The 19969-nt window shown below is 54.5% G+C and overlaps 2 protein-coding genes across 2 annotated transcripts; both read right to left on the minus strand.

The window, feature by feature from the left end:
- Window positions 1-11497: 11497 nt before the first annotated feature.
- Window positions 11498-12541, minus strand: LOC125438446 (basic proline-rich protein-like; the record flags this gene model as incomplete). The annotated part of the gene is made up of 1 exon (XM_048506891.1): window positions 11498-12541. A coding segment is annotated over one exon (1044 nt), but the record flags the coding sequence as incomplete, so codon positions are not given.
- A 1553-nt stretch (window positions 12542-14094) lies between these two features.
- On the minus strand, window positions 14095-19288 carry CENPW (centromere protein W). Its single transcript, XM_048505567.1, has 2 exons — window positions 19092-19288; window positions 14095-14226 (listed from the first exon to the last, which is right to left on the minus strand). Exons 1-2 carry the CDS (start codon window positions 19179-19181, stop codon window positions 14095-14097), a joined length of 222 nt encoding a protein of 73 aa, XP_048361524.1. The 5' UTR covers window positions 19182-19288.
- Between the last annotated feature and the right edge of the window lie 681 nt (window positions 19289-19969).

Consider the following 19969-nt stretch of genomic DNA (forward strand, 5'->3'; position numbering starts at 1 on the left):
TGATGACCTCTACTTCCCCTGCCCCCACTTTTGCAGATATACACAATAGTGCATCTTATTACAGGGAATATGTGGGCAGTGTGCCTCTCCCATTCAACCCCAGCATCTCCATGGTACTCAGATTGAAGAGTCAGATTAAAGAGTCAGATCTCAAATAACTTGCAGTGCAATGGAAAAGAAGGCTGGATGGAGATTCTGGAGGTCTTCAAAAATTTCCTCTCTGCTCACATTCTATATGTACACTAAGGTATGAGAGGGAACAAACAGAATAATGTTGAGCCTTATGGAGATAATTTTGCTGCTTGCTTGGTAAAGGATTCTGCCCTTGTAAGTTTAACTTTAAAAATATATACATATTTAAAGACCATACAATTTAAAATCCAAAAATAAATAATTAAAATATTGTTCATGCTGACACCAAGAAAAGTCTGACTTCGGAAATTCTAGGGATCAGAATATCACTCGTTTAGCAGCAAGAACATATTGCTCCTAGAACACAAGACTTTAAAAAAGAGAAGCTGAATATTAGCAAAAATGTCACTGTCAGGGCCTAAAGAAACTGCTGGCAGCCACCACATGCATACATTTACATAGGTATGGATAGTTTTTATTTTTGGGAAAAATCTTGTAACATTTATTTTGCCAAAGTATCTAAATTACGTAGAATAATTTAAATATAAAGATGGACACAACCTGACTGTGGTTAATATTATAAGAAGGCTGCCGTTGGTTGCCAAAACATTTTACTCGGAAGATACTCCAAATTTCCAGTTGCATTGAATCTGGAATTTTAAAAATGCCATTATCTGCTTTGAGCAAAAGGAAGGGCTCCTAAATGTTACAAACTTGCTTTTGTGATGCTGTGTGATGAATGTGGTGTTCTTAAGTAAACAATAAAAAAACTAAAAATACATTGAGAGTGCATGTTCAGGGGGAAAAAGGATTGCCACAGGAATCAACTAATTATATCATAGCAATCAATCTATGGTATAGGTTTGTATCTGCCAAATTCATCTGCTAAAAAGCCAAGTTCAAATTTACTGCAGATTTTCATCTCCGTATTCATTATCCATTATATAACTGCTATGGAACATCTTAATACGGCAGGTCAAATACAATCTAGATTTAATGCAATGGACTTTATCTAAACACCTGATCACTGCAAACACTTATTAATGGGCACTTCAGAAAAACTGATTCCATAATTCAAATATTAAGGTGAGATTAACTCCACTCCCAATAGTTGTTCAGCTGATGCACTTCAGGAAGGGATGCTGCAAATGAGGAAAGAGGGAAAGGAATACTTTTAAGGCAAGTTTTGGTCCAGTGAAAGTGTGAAGATGAGAATATATCCCCCCAAAAGGGATGAAGCAGTTGAGAACATACAAGTAATGTCTTAAACCAACTTTATAAAAAATAAAGCAGAAAAGATTTAACAACCAAAATAAACACATACTGCTACCTGGCACCATGCATTCAGAAGGAGAACTACACTTTACCAACACTTGGGAACAAATGTAAACTTAAATATACATGTGCTGCTACTAGAAAAAGTGGCTGTGGCATATATGGTTGTAAGTCCTCCCCGTTACATCTGTACTTCAATGCTCTCACACTGTTTAACTTAAAGTGAAACTGTCCTTCTCGGCCTTCATGGGCATATCAGTGTCACCAGCACAATTCGCATTTTCCATGCAACTCCTGCATCCCTAATTTTTTTGCCAGCTCATTTTTTCTTACAAATAACATTTTTATTTTAAGCATCCATATCTCCCTTCCCTCCCTCAACTCAAAGCAGTTTACCAAATAAATGCAAACACAAGTCAAGAGCTCTTCAGTCATATCCTGGCCACCATATCCTCAGCTCTTCCTCCCGCTTCCTCCACGTTTCTATCATCAATAGTTTGAGTCCCAGCATTTCAGCCCACCGTTCATCATTCTACTTTCTTAACAACACTGTTTACTTGCATGCTCCCAACAGCAGCATATTGGGTATTTAGACCTGGCCTATAAGAATTTTAAATCCCATTCTTAGGTTAACATTTTAGTTTCTCAACTTCTCTCAGCTTACTGTACCTTTATTAGGGGGTGATTCCTCCTCTTCTCCAGCAGTACCTCAGAGTCCAGTGGGGGAAAATGGAGCAAGTGTTGCACCAGCACGAGATGTCATAACTTCAGGAATGACACTTTAGGATTCACCCAAAGCTCCATGGCTAAACCATTCAAAATTTTTTTTTACAAATCTAACCCCGTGACATCCAACATCATGTAACTACTGTTTTTTTGAGAAAGTGTTGTCTGTTATCACCTTGCAAATCCTCCTGGTGAGTTACCAGCTGTGGTTGGCAATCCTAATCTCTACCTTCTGCTTACTCCACTGAATTTCTTTAGTCACCCTACCTGAACTTTCCTACTTTTTAAGGGTGATGAAACAATGCCTCACACAGTGTCTATGGAAGACTTTTTAAACTTTGCTTTGTGCATGTTGGATTTACAGTCTTTAAGGTTCAGGGGTTAAGTTCAAACTTCCTTTATAGGTAATTTAGTCAAAAGAAAGAGATTATTCCCACCCTTCAGTGACCAGAGGAAGTCAGTGCTCAAAGTCTCTCCCCTCTTTATTGAAATCTCTTCAGGTGTAATTTGGAGGGGGTTCCATTATTTTTGAGGATTTTTTTTGTTAGCAACATTTAAAGAGACTTCATGGGGACTCCCAAGGACACACACACTAGTACAAGATCTGAGGACAACGGACCAGCCAGGTGGGAGAAGAAGGTAATCTGAAATGGAAAGAGGATGAACAACAAACCTAAAACTATTAATGTATTTCTCCATAGATTTAAATGGATTCCTCTTTCTCTATTTGGTTTTCTCTGTGCTCAAATGCTGTGGTATTTTGCTGTTCAACGGTGTGCTTTTTCTCATGGAGACACTGATCGATTACATTCTTTAAAAAATCTTTTTTCTGACATTGGAGTTATTTGGTCTTTGCAACCATGAAAAAAAGTCTCATATTTGGTTCACACTCATCAAAGTACAACAGAGGAGCATGTAAGGTCTGCTTAACTGAAAATGTAACAAGTGAGGTTTCAACAATTCCCCCCCCCCCCCACACCGCCCTGCATCTCCACACTGACTGAACACAAGGAGAGGATTCTGAATGTGAATAGAATATCTGGTGCATTATTAACAATCTGCTGGTGACAGCAGAAAATAAATCCTTATTTGCGAAAGATAATGAGTAGGATGAAGCTGGAGAAGTCAACTCTTCATTGTGGTCTAATAGCATGAAAAATAAGGCTTTGATGAGTTGTTTGATCATATTTTGACTCAATTTTTAACTTGAATCCTATGAAGCAAGTTGTCTACCTCCAGGGCCCATGCAAAAAGTTTATTCCAGCCCTTTGATTTTCTTTCAGAAAAGAGACTTTGCATCATAAGTAATTACTGAAACATTCCTATTACAGAAACTTATCTGTATTCAAGAAGGTTTATTAATGAAGAACATTTTAAAGAATATTATTTTTCTGTTGTTTAAGCCAGTGGTTCTTAAGCTTGAGTGACTTTTTCACAGAAAACTCCAATCCCACCATCCTGCCTTGCCTGGACATGCTAATCTGTTTTATTTTTCAAAGTGAACCACAACACTTTCAGAGTTACTCATGACAAGGTTACTATAGCATGAACTTCACAAGGCTACTATCACATAAACATAAACTTCCAGCTTCCAGTTGAAAACTACTATTGCTAACTGCAGATGCAGTGTGGTGTCTTTCTACTTAACATTTTATGAGAAAATCGAGTGAAAACCAGCTCAGTTTAATACCATATTTATTTATTTATTTATTTTTATTATTGTATTTGTAGACTACCCCATCCCCTAAGGGCTCTGGGCGGTGGACAACAAACATCATAAACAATTCAGCAATAACAATCACATTTAAAATCAATAAATATATAAATTACATAAAATTACAGCGGTCCATATAAGTCATATGTCATATGGCGTCCAGTATAAGTCCATATAAGTCATATGTCATATGGCGTTATGATGGATATATTAGGACAGTGCCTCAAGGGTACTACTCAGCTATATAAGAGGACTGAATTATTGGACCCCAGGAACCACCAAGCATGTATTCTGGCTGTTTTCAAGACTCTCAGGAAACTAAATGGGTGGCAGATCTACTTTATTTATAGCCCACCTCTCTCACTGAGACTCAAGACTCACTATGGTCCATTCTGCACAGCACAAAAAATACATTTATGGGAAATCTTCAAAAGAGGTGACTGCCTTTTCACTCCATACACCCAAAATAGGATGTCCGGGGGATGTCTTAAAAAGAAGGGGCTTCTGGTGTTCTGTCCAGACATCAAAGGTGTTAGAGAGGAAAAGATTCTGTTTCCTGCCTGACCATTTTGCTCCCTGGGCAGTTTCACCCTCAGCTGGTGCCTAACATTTTCTGTGCTGCTGAAGAGATTCTCCCTGCCACCATTTGCTGAAGGTTGCCTCAAGTTCATAGTAATACTCAGCTTGTAATGCTAATTCCGGAAAGATATAGTTTTCCTATTTTTTAATAAAAATCAATGAGCTGTCTCTGTAGCTACACTGACACAAATATGGGAATCTTAGCTGCTTGGAGACCCATCCACCTCCCATTGAGAAGCACTGGGTTGATCTGCCCTCCATGGACTGACCTCGTTTTCCTGTGCAGTAAGTTACATTTGGACCTACAGATGATGAGGAATCCAGTTTTGAAGGATTTTAACTCTTGTGTTTTAGCTTGGTTGCTGATTGAGCTAAGGTTTTTGTACTTTTAAAGTTATTTTTGAGACCATATTGTTCTTGTTGACCCTCTTTTCCACTTACAGAGCTAGTTTACTGTTTTTCTTTGAAATAAATATTCAAAAACATTTAACCTATTGATGCCTCAATTAATGTAAATTTATTGGTATCTATTTTTATATTCCCAGTTTTTTGTGGTAAAAATAGGTACCTCGACTTATATGCGGGTCGACTTATACACGAGTATATACGGTATGAATATTCTGTTCCTTAACCTTTCTTCCACTCTGCAGGGATACCAGAACCATTCCAATTTTCCTCACAACAAAAAGGATTGTTAAATCCCCACAGGCTAACTGTATCTATGACTGCCTAGAACATGCACATTATGGGTTATGGGAGGTAATCCATACCAGTCACACTCACAGCCACAGAGCTGCTATTCCTTCACATCCACACCAGTCAGAAAATGAGAAACCAAGACTGGGACAAGATCAACAACCTCACCTACAAGGATGTCATGGAGAGAAACACATCTCACCATGCCATGCCTCTGAAGATGCCAGGCACAGATGTGGACAGAAATGTTAGCAGCAAAAACTACGAGATTATGGCCACACAGCACAGAAAACCCATGGCTAATTCCACATGGGCCAAAAACAGTGGTGTGAAAACAGTATAAATCCTTTTACACCGTTTTAAACCCTTTTACACCATTTTCACACTGCTGTTTTTGGCCCATGTGGAATGAGCCCATGATATTCCCTCAAACTTGCAAGTTAATGAGCTTAGGTCGCATGCTTACTGAAGAAAGCATCTTATCCTTTGTACAAGGGAATAAGTGTAATTTTTTTTAAAAAATTACAAGCTATCAATTTCATTTTACCCTGGAAAAATGTGAGACACTGGTGTACAGTCCCTTCACTGCTGTCAGGAGAATGCTAGGATGAGAATTCACAGTGTTTCCTCTCGCACTGAGGATACCCCTCGGGGAGGTGGGGGGCTCCTTGTAGTGGGTGATTCGATCATTAGAAATGTAGAGAGTTGGGTTTGTGAGAGGCGTGATGACCGCATGGTGACTTGCCTGCCTGGTGCGAAGGTTGCGGATGTCACGCTTCGTCTAGATAGGCTTTTAGACAGTGCTGGGGTGGAGTCAGCAGTTGTGGTCCACATTGGCACCAACGACATTGGGAAATGTAGCCTGGAGGTCCTGGAAGCTAAATTTAGGCTGCTAGGAAACAGGTTGAAGTCCAGGACCTCCAAGGTGGCATTCTCAGAAATGCTACCCGTGCCACTCGCAGGGCGAGCTAGGCAAGCAGAGATACAGGGTCTCAATGCGTGGATGAGAAGGTGGTGTAAGGCAGAGGGTTTCAGATTTGTCAGGAACTGGGGAACCTTTTGGGACAAGGTAGGCCTGTACAAACGGGACGGGCTTCATCTTAACCAAAGAGGAACCAGGCTGCTGGCGCTCAACATTAAAAAGGTGGCAGAACAGCTTTTAAACTGATCACTGGGGGAAAGCCGACAGGAGCTGAGGTGACTTCGGTTAGGAATACAGTATCTATGGGGCTGCAGACAGAGAGGGAGGTCTTTCTAAATCAACCACATACAAGCGAGGAACATAGCAATGTGCATGTGACAAGGGATAGTTTATACAAAAGACTTGAGGAGTAAAGCACATAAATCCCAGGTTAAGGACAGAGAGCAGGGTATGCAGGTGTCTCTATGCTAATAGTAGAAGCATTCGACCCACAAAATGGGGGAGCTAGAGTACAGAGGGTGGAAGGAGGACTTTGATAGAGTGGGCCTGACGGAGACATGGTGGAATAGAGGAGAACCAGTGGGATGCTGTTATACCAGGCCTACAGGCTCTATGGGAAAGGATAGGACAGAGCGCTTTGGGGGTGGAGTTGCCCTTTACATCAAAGAGAGCATAGTATCACATAAAATAGACAATGCAAGGGGAGCTGGTTCCCCTACAGAGAATCACTATTGGATATATCAATACCAGGTGTGAAGGACAGTTTAATATTAGGAATATATTATGGAGTCCCCCTGACCAAAAGTGCACAAGAGGATTCTGAGATGGAAAAAAAAGAAATTAGAGAGGCCAACAAAAACAAATATGTAGTGGTAATGGGTGATTTTAACTATCCCCATATAAACTGGAAAAATGCATGTTCAGGTCATAGTAAGGAGGAGGAGAGAGCATTCCTGGATATGCTAAATGACTGTGGCTTAGAGCAGATGGTTGTGGAACCAACCAGGGGAGAGGTGATCCTAGATCTAATTCTATGTGGGACCCAGGACCTGGTGCAGGAAGTCAGTGTTGTTGTGAGCCAATAGGGAACATGAGCCACAATGCTATCAGATTCAGTATCTCAGCATGCGAACAAATTGGCAACTACTAATGTAGTTACATTAGCCTTCAGAAAGGGAAATTTCTCTCAAAGATGAGGGGGGATAGTGCGCAGGAAGCTGAAAAGGGAAAATCAAAGAGAGTCAAAACTGTTCAGGATGCTTGGAGGTTATTTAAAAACACAGTAATAAAAGCTCAGCTGGAATGTATTCCACAAGGTTAGAAAAAGCAGCTTGCAGGGTAAAAGAAAGCCACCATGGTTAACAAGAGAGGTTGAGGAAATTATCAGAAAAAAAAGAAATGTCTTTTAGAAAAGGGAAGTGCAGTGTGGCTGATGAAGAATATGAGAGGGAACACAAATGGTGGCAAAAGAGAAGCAAGTTAGCTGTAAGGGAGGCTGGGTGGGGGGGGGGGGGGGTGGGGGGGGGGGGGGGTGGGGGGGGGGGGGGGTGGGGGGGGGGGGGGGTGGGGGGGGGGGGGGGTGGGGGGGGGGGGGGGTGGGGGGGGGGGGGGGTGGGGGGGGGGGGGGGTGGGGGGGGGGGGGGGTGGGGGGGGGGGGGGGTGGGGGGGGGGGGGGGTGGGGGGGGGGGGGGGTGGGGGGGGGGGGGGGTGGGGGGGGGGGGGGGTGGGGGGGGGGGGGGGTGGGGGGGGGGGGGGGTGGGGGGGGGGGGGGGTGGGGGGGGGGGGGGGTGGGGGGGGGGGGGGGTGGGGGGGGGGGGGGGTGGGGGGGGGGGGGGGTGGGGGGGGGGGGGGGTGGGGGGGGGGGGGGGTGGGGGGGGGGGGGGGTGGGGGGGGGGGGGGGTGGGGGGGGGGGGGGGTGGGGGGGGGGGGGGGTGGGGGGGGGGGGGGGTGGGGGGGGGGGGGGGTGGGGGGGGGGGGGGGTGGGGGGGGGGGGGGGTGGGGGGGGGGGGGGGTGGGGGGGGGGGGGGGTGGGGGGGGGGGGGGGTGGGGGGGGGGGGGGGTGGGGGGGGGGGGGGGTGGGGGGGGGGGGGGGTGGGGGGGGGGGGGGGTGGGGGGGGGGGGGGGTGGGGGGGGGGGGGGGTGGGGGGGGGGGGGGGTGGGGGGGGGGGGGGGTGGGGGGGGGGGGGGGTGGGGGGGGGGGGGGGTGGGGGGGGGGGGGGGTGGGGGGGGGGGGGGGTGGGGGGGGGGGGGGGTGGGGGGGGGGGGGGGTGGGGGGGGGGGGGGGTGGGGGGGGGGGGGGGTGGGGGGGGGGGGGGGTGGGGGGGGGGGGGGGTGGGGGGGGGGGGGGGTGGGGGGGGGGGGGGGTGGGGGGGGGGGGGGGTGGGGGGGGGGGGGGGTGGGGGGGGGGGGGGGTGGGGGGGGGGGGGGGTGGGGGGGGGGGGGGGTGGGGGGGGGGGGGGGTGGGGGGGGGGGGGGGTGGGGGGGGGGGGGGGTGGGGGGGGGGGGGGGTGGGGGGGGGGGGGGGTGGGGGGGGGGGGGGGTGGGGGGGGGGGGGGGTGGGGGGGGGGGGGGGTGGGGGGGGGGGGGGGTGGGGGGGGGGGGGGGTGGGGGGGGGGGGGGGTGGGGGGGGGGGGGGGTGGGGGGGGGGGGGGGTGGGGGGGGGGGGGGGTGGGGGGGGGGGGGGGTGGGGGGGGGGGGGGGTGGGGGGGGGGGGGGGTGGGGGGGGGGGGGGGTGGGGGGGGGGGGGGGTGGGGGGGGGGGGGGGTGGGGGGGGGGGGGGGTGGGGGGGGGGGGGGGTGGGGGGGGGGGGGGGTGGGGGGGGGGGGGGGTGGGGGGGGGGGGGGGTGGGGGGGGGGGGGGGTGGGGGGGGGGGGGGGTGGGGGGGGGGGGGGGTGGGGGGGGGGGGGGGTGGGGGGGGGGGGGGGTGGGGGGGGGGGGGGGTGGGGGGGGGGGGGGGTGGGGGGGGGGGGGGGTGGGGGGGGGGGGGGGTGGGGGGGGGGGGGGGTGGGGGGGGGGGGGGGTGGGGGGGGGGGGGGGTGGGGGGGGGGGGGGGTGGGGGGGGGGGGGGGTGGGGGGGGGGGGGGGTGGGGGGGGGGGGGGGTGGGGGGGGGGGGGGGTGGGGGGGGGGGGGGGTGGGGGGGGGGGGGGGTGGGGGGGGGGGGGGGTGGGGGGGGGGGGGGGTGGGGGGGGGGGGGGGTGGGGGGGGGGGGGGGTGGGGGGGGGGGGGGGTGGGGGGGGGGGGGGGTGGGGGGGGGGGGGGGTGGGGGGGGGGGGGGGTGGGGGGGGGGGGGGGTGGGGGGGGGGGGGGGTGGGGGGGGGGGGGGGTGGGGGGGGGGGGGGGTGGGGGGGGGGGGGGGTGGGGGGGGGGGGGGGTGGGGGGGGGGGGGGGTGGGGGGGGGGGGGGGTGGGGGGGGGGGGGGGTGGGGGGGGGGGGGGGTGGGGGGGGGGGGGGGTGGGGGGGGGGGGGGGTGGGGGGGGGGGGGGGTGGGGGGGGGGGGGGGTGGGGGGGGGGGGGGGTGGGGGGGGGGGGGGGTGGGGGGGGGGGGGGGTGGGGGGGGGGGGGGGTGGGGGGGGGGGGGGGTGGGGGGGGGGGGGGGTGGGGGGGGGGGGGGGTGGGGGGGGGGGGGGGTGGGGGGGGGGGGGGGTGGGGGGGGGGGGGGGTGGGGGGGGGGGGGGGTGGGGGGGGGGGGGGGTGGGGGGGGGGGGGGGTGGGGGGGGGGGGGGGTGGGGGGGGGGGGGGGTGGGGGGGGGGGGGGGTGGGGGGGGGGGGGGGTGGGGGGGGGGGGGGGTGGGGGGGGGGGGGGGTGGGGGGGGGGGGGGGTGGGGGGGGGGGGGGGTGGGGGGGGGGGGGGGTGGGGGGGGGGGGGGGTGGGGGGGGGGGGGGGTGGGGGGGGGGGGGGGTGGGGGGGGGGGGGGGTGGGGGGGGGGGGGGGTGGGGGGGGGGGGGGGTGGGGGGGGGGGGGGGTGGGGGGGGGGGGGGGTGGGGGGGGGGGGGGGTGGGGGGGGGGGGGGGTGGGGGGGGGGGGGGGTGGGGGGGGGGGGGGGTGGGGGGGGGGGGGGGTGGGGGGGGGGGGGGGTGGGGGGGGGGGGGGGTGGGGGGGGGGGGGGGTGGGGGGGGGGGGGGGTGGGGGGGGGGGGGGGTGGGGGGGGGGGGGGGTGGGGGGGGGGGGGGGTGGGGGGGGGGGGGGGTGGGGGGGGGGGGGGGTGGGGGGGGGGGGGGGTGGGGGGGGGGGGGGGTGGGGGGGGGGGGGGGTGGGGGGGGGGGGGGGTGGGGGGGGGGGGGGGTGGGGGGGGGGGGGGGTGGGGGGGGGGGGGGGTGGGGGGGGGGGGGGGTGGGGGGGGGGGGGGGTGGGGGGGGGGGGGGGTGGGGGGGGGGGGGGGTGGGGGGGGGGGGGGGTGGGGGGGGGGGGGGGTGGGGGGGGGGGGGGGTGGGGGGGGGGGGGGGTGGGGGGGGGGGGGGGTGGGGGGGGGGGGGGGTGGGGGGGGGGGGGGGTGGGGGGGGGGGGGGGTGGGGGGGGGGGGGGGTGGGGGGGGGGGGGGGTGGGGGGGGGGGGGGGTGGGGGGGGGGGGGGGTGGGGGGGGGGGGGGGTGGGGGGGGGGGGGGGTGGGGGGGGGGGGGGGTGGGGGGGGGGGGGGGTGGGGGGGGGGGGGGGTGGGGGGGGGGGGGGGTGGGGGGGGGGGGGGGTGGGGGGGGGGGGGGGTGGGGGGGGGGGGGGGTGGGGGGGGGGGGGGGTGGGGGGGGGGGGGGGTGGGGGGGGGGGGGGGTGGGGGGGGGGGGGGGTGGGGGGGGGGGGGGGTGGGGGGGGGGGGGGGTGGGGGGGGGGGGGGGTGGGGGGGGGGGGGGGTGGGGGGGGGGGGGGGTGGGGGGGGGGGGGGGTGGGGGGGGGGGGGGGTGGGGGGGGGGGGGGGTGGGGGGGGGGGGGGGTGGGGGGGGGGGGGGGTGGGGGGGGGGGGGGGTGGGGGGGGGGGGGGGTGGGGGGGGGGGGGGGTGGGGGGGGGGGGGGGTGGGGGGGGGGGGGGGTGGGGGGGGGGGGGGGTGGGGGGGGGGGGGGGTGGGGGGGGGGGGGGGTGGGGGGGGGGGGGGGTGGGGGGGGGGGGGGGTGGGGGGGGGGGGGGGTGGGGGGGGGGGGGGGTGGGGGGGGGGGGGGGTGGGGGGGGGGGGGGGTGGGGGGGGGGGGGGGTGGGGGGGGGGGGGGGTGGGGGGGGGGGGGGGTGGGGGGGGGGGGGGGTGGGGGGGGGGGGGGGTGGGGGGGGGGGGGGGTGGGGGGGGGGGGGGGTGGGGGGGGGGGGGGGTGGGGGGGGGGGGGGGTGGGGGGGGGGGGGGGTGGGGGGGGGGGGGGGTGGGGGGGGGGGGGGGTGGGGGGGGGGGGGGGTGGGGGGGGGGGGGGGTGGGGGGGGGGGGGGGTGGGGGGGGGGGGGGGTGGGGGGGGGGGGGGGTGGGGGGGGGGGGGGGTGGGGGGGGGGGGGGGTGGGGGGGGGGGGGGGTGGGGGGGGGGGGGGGTGGGGGGGGGGGGGGGTGGGGGGGGGGGGGGGTGGGGGGGGGGGGGGGTGGGGGGGGGGGGGGGTGGGGGGGGGGGGGGGTGGGGGGGGGGGGGGGTGGGGGGGGGGGGGGGTGGGGGGGGGGGGGGGTGGGGGGGGGGGGGGGTGGGGGGGGGGGGGGGTGGGGGGGGGGGGGGGTGGGGGGGGGGGGGGGTGGGGGGGGGGGGGGGTGGGGGGGGGGGGGGGTGGGGGGGGGGGGGGGTGGGGGGGGGGGGGGGTGGGGGGGGGGGGGGGTGGGGGGGGGGGGGGGTGGGGGGGGGGGGGGGTGGGGGGGGGGGGGGGTGGGGGGGGGGGGGGGTGGGGGGGGGGGGGGGTGGGGGGGGGGGGGGGTGGGGGGGGGGGGGGGTGGGGGGGGGGGGGGGTGGGGGGGGGGGGGGGTGGGGGGGGGGGGGGGTGGGGGGGGGGGGGGGTGGGGGGGGGGGGGGGTGGGGGGGGGGGGGGGTGGGGGGGGGGGGGGGTGGGGGGGGGGGGGGGTGGGGGGGGGGGGGGGTGGGGGGGGGGGGGGGTGGGGGGGGGGGGGGGTGGGGGGGGGGGGGGGTGGGGGGGGGGGGGGGTGGGGGGGGGGGGGGGTGGGGGGGGGGGGGGGTGGGGGGGGGGGGGGGTGGGGGGGGGGGGGGGTGGGGGGGGGGGGGGGTGGGGGGGGGGGGGGGTGGGGGGGGGGGGGGGTGGGGGGGGGGGGGGGTGGGGGGGGGGGGGGGTGGGGGGGGGGGGGGGTGGGGGGGGGGGGGGGTGGGGGGGGGGGGGGGTGGGGGGGGGGGGGGGTGGGGGGGGGGGGGGGTGGGGGGGGGGGGGGGTGGGGGGGGGGGGGGGTGGGGGGGGGGGGGGGTGGGGGGGGGGGGGGGTGGGGGGGGGGGGGGGTGGGGGGGGGGGGGGGTGGGGGGGGGGGGGGGTGGGGGGGGGGGGGGGTGGGGGGGGGGGGGGGTGGGGGGGGGGGGGGGGGGGGGGGGGGGGGTGGGGCTCCTGACGTTTCGCCTGCATCTGTGGCTGGCATCTTCAGAGGATCCTCTGAAGATGCCAGCCACAGATGCAGGCGAAACGTCAGGAGAGAATGCTGCTAGAACACGGCCATACAGCCCGGAAACCACACAGCACCCAAGTGATTCCGGCCGTGAAAGCCTTCGACAATACATTAATTCTACATATTTAAGCACCCTTTTGTGCTTATATTTGTTGAACAGCAGAATTCAGTAACCTTCCCCATGCCAAGCCATTCTGAAACTAAGGAGGCGTTCAGAGGCAATTTGTGATACTGCATACAGGTCTATCAGAGTTTTACTGAACATATCCTAGCCACAGGACATGCTAACTCTTTGGATTATTTATATACTACTATGAGCAGAAGACACAGTTGCTCTACAGAGGGCTGAAACCCCCATCCAGGTAAGAACAGGAGGCTATATTTATTTATTTGTTTGTTAAACTTATACCGCCCACCCCCGAAGGGCTCTGGATGGTGTACAGAAAATAAGATACCATTAAAATATCATATAATTATAATCAGGAAGTGGTTGTTGTGGGTTTTCCAGGCTGTTTGGCCATGGTCTGGTAGATCTTGTTCTTAACATTTGGCCTACATCTGTGGCCGGCATCTTCAGAGGTGTATCAGAGAGAGAAGAGAGAACACACGGCACAAATAATTATTTTCTACAAAGCATTCTGGGAGGCAGCAGGGGTTTTTTGCGCCGCTGTTTGCTACAGCGCCTGGAGCTCCATTCGAGTGGCATGGCGCCACCTTTACTGCACCATCTCTGGCCACTGAAAAGAGCCCCATACATCTGGATTGTGTTGTTCATGTGCTGATCTCATCTCCCACCGATGACTGAATGTACCGACTCCACCCTTTAATAATTTGTCCCACAATATATATTGTGACTACATGTATAAGTACAAGAGTACCCATATGTACATGAAACATATCAACATGCCTACTGTGGGGAAGAAACAAGGTCAACATGCACAGAGTGGGAAAGAAACAAGCTGGCTTGACTTTGGCTCATGACTATGCTAGAACATTCACATGGTACACTGCTTTATGTATACACAAACTGTACACATGTAGGCTCTATCGCTCTGAGTGTATGGTCCTGCAATCCTGTGCGTATGAGTGCTTGTGAATGTCGGCAGAACTACTGTTTCTTATAAAAGTTTAAGAAGCTTCCAGACTTATGAAAGTAAAATGTAAATATGAAACAGGCGCTTACCTCTAATATGACACCTGTGTAATATCCTTTGCAGTATTCTGCAATGTTATTTTAGTGTAATAATTTGTTTGGTTAACTAATAAAATTTGACTATTTGCATTGTGTGAGTGACTACATATTAACACTTTTATGACAATATCATAAAAAGACCGACAAAGCTTGATTTTTCTAAATTAAGTGACCTGGCCACACAATTAATGTTTTATTTGTAAAGTAAAATGTAGTTCATTGTACAATTAATCGTTCAATAAGACCTTGACATTTAATAGAAATACCTATGCCATTCAGTGTCACATATACAGCAGGAAATTTCAGTTTCTAAGTATTACCTTTGCTGAAGTCAGAACATGTTCATATTTAATGGTTTTGCTCTTGTCTGCAATAGCCTTAGTCCGGGTTTCTTCAGCTAATCGATGCAGAAACAATAAGAAGTTCAAATGTACCTTTAAGGAAGCAGAGGTAGCACCACTGTTACAAAACTAAAGAAAGCTCCCAACAAACTGCTTTAAAAAACCCATAAATTCTTGCGCCACTTCTCAATTTGTACATATTTTCAAATGAACCATATACTCCAGCGGTGGGATTCAAATAATTTAACAGCCGGTTCCGGTGGTGGGATTCAAATAATTTAACAACTGATTGTTTACAAGCACCATTTTAACAACCAGTTCTGCCGAAGAGGTGCGAACCTGCTGAATCCCACCACTGATATACTCCAAATCAACTATGGTCCATCTGTGGATACTTAACATTTCAGACTAGAGACTACAGAAAGAAGAAGCGGGGGGCGAGGGGCAGCTGCAAAAACCATCAATACCTGACACCACTTGCCTCACCGCTCATCATCAGCAACTTTACAGGCTAGAATGCTGGTAGCAGCACTTGAGGAGGAGGAGGAGGAGCAGGAGGAATGAAACCTGTGGATGGTATTACTGCCACCACAGCCAGTTCTGCCTCTTCAGCAGCAGTGCTGGGGTGGGGGAAGGGGGTGGAACTACCATTGCATCCAAGCTTACTGTCACTTTTGTCCAGGACTGGGACTTCAAGTGGGGAGGGAACAGTGCAACTGTCACTGTCAAGCCTGCCATCAGAGCTTTATCTGCAGCAGTCCTGTGGGTGGAGAGAGGAATTGCCTTTGCAACCAGGCTGGCCATCACAGTCTCTCTGGCAGTGGAACTGCATGCAGGGGAGGGAGAGGGACTACTGCTGTTGGTGCCACCACTGCCATCCCCACCATTGCTTCCTTCCCAGACAGAAAATGGGGCGGGGGGAATGGGAGAGTGGGGAGGCAGCAAAGTTGGATAGAATGGGATGCCCACTTGTAAATATCTAAATATGACTAATTTCTGAGTAATTCCAGTGATAACTTCCTCACTTCTACAATATCAACATTCACATTTGTCACGAAATATAAATATTATTCAATCAGCCCTGTTTCTTAATATTTACCCTTCCTATTTGGACAATGTATCTGTCATTTCAAACATAACACTCCACCATCAAAATCTCAAGAGTTAAAAGTGGCAAGGAAAGAAAAAAAGATTCATCATTAAGTAACTGAAAGAGATGCTCTCAGAAGTTACTATGTTATGGCTGCAACACTAAGGGCCCTTGCCTGGGAGAAAGCCCCACTGAATAACATGAGCCTAAAAAACCATTGAGCTTGAAAAGCACCTTGAAAATGAGAAGCTAGCACACATTTATTAAGAACAAATACTGCCAGACAAACACTATTGCCTTCCTTTAAATCACATGATATTTAGATTAGCAAACCAGTTAAATGTCAGCTAGATCCACCCTCAGATGGATTTAAGCTGGTTGGAGAACCACATTCAAAAATGCTTATCAGCAGTATTTCATTTATCTGGCAGCAGACCTTGACTTGGGGTACTCAAAGTTTCTGTCTTGGGTTGGTGATCTTCAACATTTTTACCAACAACTTGAGTGAAAGGGTCTATGAAAGCATTACCATATATGCAGACAACTAGACTGAAATGCTGAGCTGAAACTAACAAAATGAAGTTCAACAGAAACTAGCAAAACAAAAAGATAGGAATTTAGGCAAAAACACATACATTCACAGACACACAAGCATGGAGTAACAGAAGACCTGGCTTACCAGTAGTACATGTGAAGAAACTGCAGCTGATCACAAGCAGAATGCAAGTCATCAGCGTGATACCACAGAATATTGTGATGTCTGGTTGTATAAACAGAGATACAGCATACAAGTAATAAGAAAAAAATAGTTCCATAGTACTCAGTGCTACTTAGATCTCATCTGGAGTACTGTTGTTGTGCATAAAAATACAGTAAGCTCTAGAAAACTGTAAATGACGGCGCTCAGTCACCCAATGTACTCTATAACAAATTCCTATCTCCATGTTACGGGATCATGTAACTTGATGTTGGGAGAGGACAAACAATATGAGAACAACTGATCCTTTCATGGGTTGCATACAAACTTTCCACAGGGCATCTGGCAGCTCCCCCCATTTCCCCCTCACATGTCTGCCTCCCTGCCCTTCTGTGGATGTTAAGCAGCTGCTCTTCCCACTCAAGCTCCCTTTTGCTATTTCTGTTTCTTGTGCCATCACTAGGGCCACCCCACTTCCTCTTGTCCCCCCACTGCAGCTGCCTGTGCCTTCTCCTTCCCAGTGACAGTTGTCACTGCCTCCCCTCCACTGTCACTGCCTCCACTCCATGAAGGGCTCCCTACCTGCCACCCCAACACCAGGTTGCTCAGCGATCCCACGGTCGCCCAGCTGTGCTGCCTCCTCATAAGGACTATTGGTGCCCCATGGCTGCCCCTTCTGAGCTCCCCTTTGTACTTCCCCACTCAGCCGGGCTGCTGCTCCAATCTCTGGAGGCCTCCCCTACAACACCCTCACAAAGGAGTCTGGGAGTTGTACTCCCATGGGATCTCTATGCGGGAGAACTGCAGCCCTTTGCACTACATCTTCCACACTTCTATAAAAAGTTAGTCATCAGCAATACAGCTTGCCTTCTATGTAGTAGGATAGTCACAAAGTCTATATTTATTTATCGTTACAAAACTGAGCCACTGAAATACAAAAAACTAGAAATATGAAGATTATACAATGAATCCGACTAGTTCTTTGCAACTTCCTTCTCAAGAAGGTAATAGAAGATAAACTGTTTCTTTTTAGAAAGGTGCTTGGGTTAATAAAGTAGCTGATTTTTATATTATCTGCTTGACCTTAGCAATAAAATCACTTTTTGGTTTTAATTCTGTTCTTAATTGTGTTAAATTTTCAAGTTGCTGCATGAGCCATTTTAAACTAAATAAATGAGGTAAAAGGAGGAAAGTATCAATGAGTAAAGGAATTCCTTTCTATTACATAAAGATTTCAATAAGAGATTTCAGTACACTAGAAATTTCTGCTTACAAGCATAGAAGAAGAGATGCATATTTTAAAGTCAAGTAGAAATGAATGCGTGACAGGGCAAATTACTAACTTCCTGATATATTTTACATTAATGAACAACATATATTTCAAAATGATAGTACAATATATATTCTTTGGAGTGTTTGTCTCACAGTTCCAATTCTATTTTTATTAAGGTACTCTATGTGCATAAGTTGGGAACATTTGAAGCCGGGAACAGCAGTAAAATAATGTTCACTATAAAAAAATGGACTTTTTAACACAGCGGCTTGAATTTTTACAAAAGTCTAGTTTTTCACATTCGAACTGCATAAAGAACGATTTCCATGTTATGCCATTTACAAGTACTGGAGGCAGGCTTTAAAAATTTTTTAACCCTTTATTAAATCCTGAAACAGAAACTGTATTTATTCATAGTCTGTACCTTAGATAGCCTTTGGGATTAAGTAAAGATTCTTTCTGGGAAATATATTCCCAGTGCTACACAGTGTTGAAAGTGAAGGACTGTGCAACATCTCTATGTATCAAGCACACCTGTACTCCAGAGGGGGGCAGTAGACCTACCAAGCTACATTTATTTTTATTTATTTTACTATATTTTCTTAAATTTCTATGCAGCCCCTTCCCTGTTGGCTCGGAGTGGTTTCCAACAAATCGTATACACAACAATTTCATACAAAAATAAGTACAATAAAATTTAAAGACTAAAACCATAAATAACATTTACAGTTTAATTGATGCCAATAAAATATTGAAATTCCACTAAAATTAGATAAATAATCACAGAAATCCGGGAAAGCCAGAGGTGGTAACCACTGCTGCCTCGGCCATATCCTCAGTGGAAAAACTCTGTCTTACAGGCCCTGTGGAACTGAAACAGATCCTGCAGGGCCCTGGTCTCAATGACCAATAATCTGATTTTGGGAAAAGGATATTCACAGCACTGCCTTATTCTCATAAAGAGCCTTTGCAGCCATGTCAGAACACTATAGGAGTACCTCTTCTCCTTCCCCAGGGAGTCACCACAAACAGCCTGTACCAAACCTAAATGGATAGACTTTCCATGTCAAAGATATCCATGTAGCCTTGAGCACAGACATTTGTCACTGTACATCTGGCACAAACATGTAAGACAAGCAGATTAACACAAAGCCTAAAGCTGGGGGAGGGGCGTAGTGTGCTTATATCTACCATACAGGCTAATAAATAATCTTCAGGATTGGTAAACCATGCCCTTAGGAAGAGGTAAAATCACCAGTACTTGCTATAACGCTGTTGACGTCCTTAGCACATGAATCCAGAGTACTCACAACCCTATTTACTATTGTTGTCTTATGGATGGGAATCTCTCCTCCTGAATCAAGGCAAAAAGGATATAGATATCACGCCTTTTCAGAGCAGTACAAAAAGTCCCCAAAAACTTTGTGCTGGAATAATAGGTATAGGAACTTCTGGCATCCTAAACACTAAACACACAGCCTTTCTGCCAACCAAATAACAACTACAAATACCTAGGAATAAGTATGTTGTCGGGCTGAGCATGGTAACTGGAGTCTTGTGGCACCTTGAGCCAATTAATCTACTGTGGAAGAAACTTTCATGGCCCTGAGCCCAGGTCAGACTTCTCTGAGGTCTTTAAAGGCTGATGCCACAAAGCGCCACAATATCCGTTTTAGCTAAATCTGCACAACTCCACCCCCGCCCCCCCGCCTCGCCTGTTTTACTGTCTAAACGAGGAACGTGGCGCCGCAGTCCATTTCAGTAGCCTCCCAATTGCAACAGCACAAAGCCACCTCCTTCCCGTCAAGATGCCAACCTCTCCCTACAAGCGGAGAAAGGAAGAGCCGCAGAGGCAGCAGGATGCCAACTCCGGCTCCGCCTTTCGACTCCGCCCTCACCAGCAAGTCCATGTTCGCGGCCATCCCCAGCTGAGGCTTGTGCCGCCTCACCAGGCCCTTCAGCTTATTACGCGACACGGTGCGCTTCATCGTCGCAGCCACACGACCCTTTCGCGGTCCCGCAGGAGCAAAAGAAATGGAGCCGCAAGAACCTCCCCACCACGGGCTCAATGGGACCACCGCGCCTGCGCCCGGGAGCGTTCGAATTTGGCGCCACCGTCATGCGTCACTGCTAACGCAGCCGCTCTTACCGCTCTGCGCCTCCCCTTCAAAGGTTCCGGGGCGGGAACTCGGCAGTGTTTTCTTCCCAGACTTTTCAGAACCGAGCGAAAGGCGTCTTGGCGTTTCAGGGCTCAATCCGCTGGCTAGTTTCCCTACCACTACTAAGCGCTATTGTCGCCGTGTCAACAGTTTTAAGTGTGTGTCTGAAAGTAGGGGAGGCGGACCTGAATAGCACAAAAGAGGCTGGTCTTTAAGATTGCCGTTAACAACAACAACAACAAAAGTAGAATAACTTTTAAGGCCACCCGATATAGCGCAAAACAGTGTGCTAGCTTTCCAGTTCTCCAGTATTCTTCATCAAGTTGGATGTTTACTCGCGTCCCGCTCTAACATCCTACCTGACAGAGTTCTGGATTTACAAGTTGATATGCTGTTTTATAGTATGAAAAATGTTAATGAAAAGTGTTTCTGAATTTTGCTTTGGATTAGCATGACTGCCTGCTAAATTCTGCCAATTTTATTTGCTACAAGCCAAGAGCAACGGGCCAGGCAGAAATTTAGTGGACACAATTCTACCACATCTCATCCTCACAATTTATCAGAATATCAGGAGGAGCCTTGGCTAGTAATGTATCATTTAAAAACAAAAAAACATG

Source organism: Sphaerodactylus townsendi, linkage group LG01, assembly GCF_021028975.2.
Source record: "Sphaerodactylus townsendi isolate TG3544 linkage group LG01, MPM_Stown_v2.3, whole genome shotgun sequence".
NCBI classification, from domain to species: domain Eukaryota; kingdom Metazoa; phylum Chordata; class Lepidosauria; order Squamata; family Sphaerodactylidae; genus Sphaerodactylus; species Sphaerodactylus townsendi.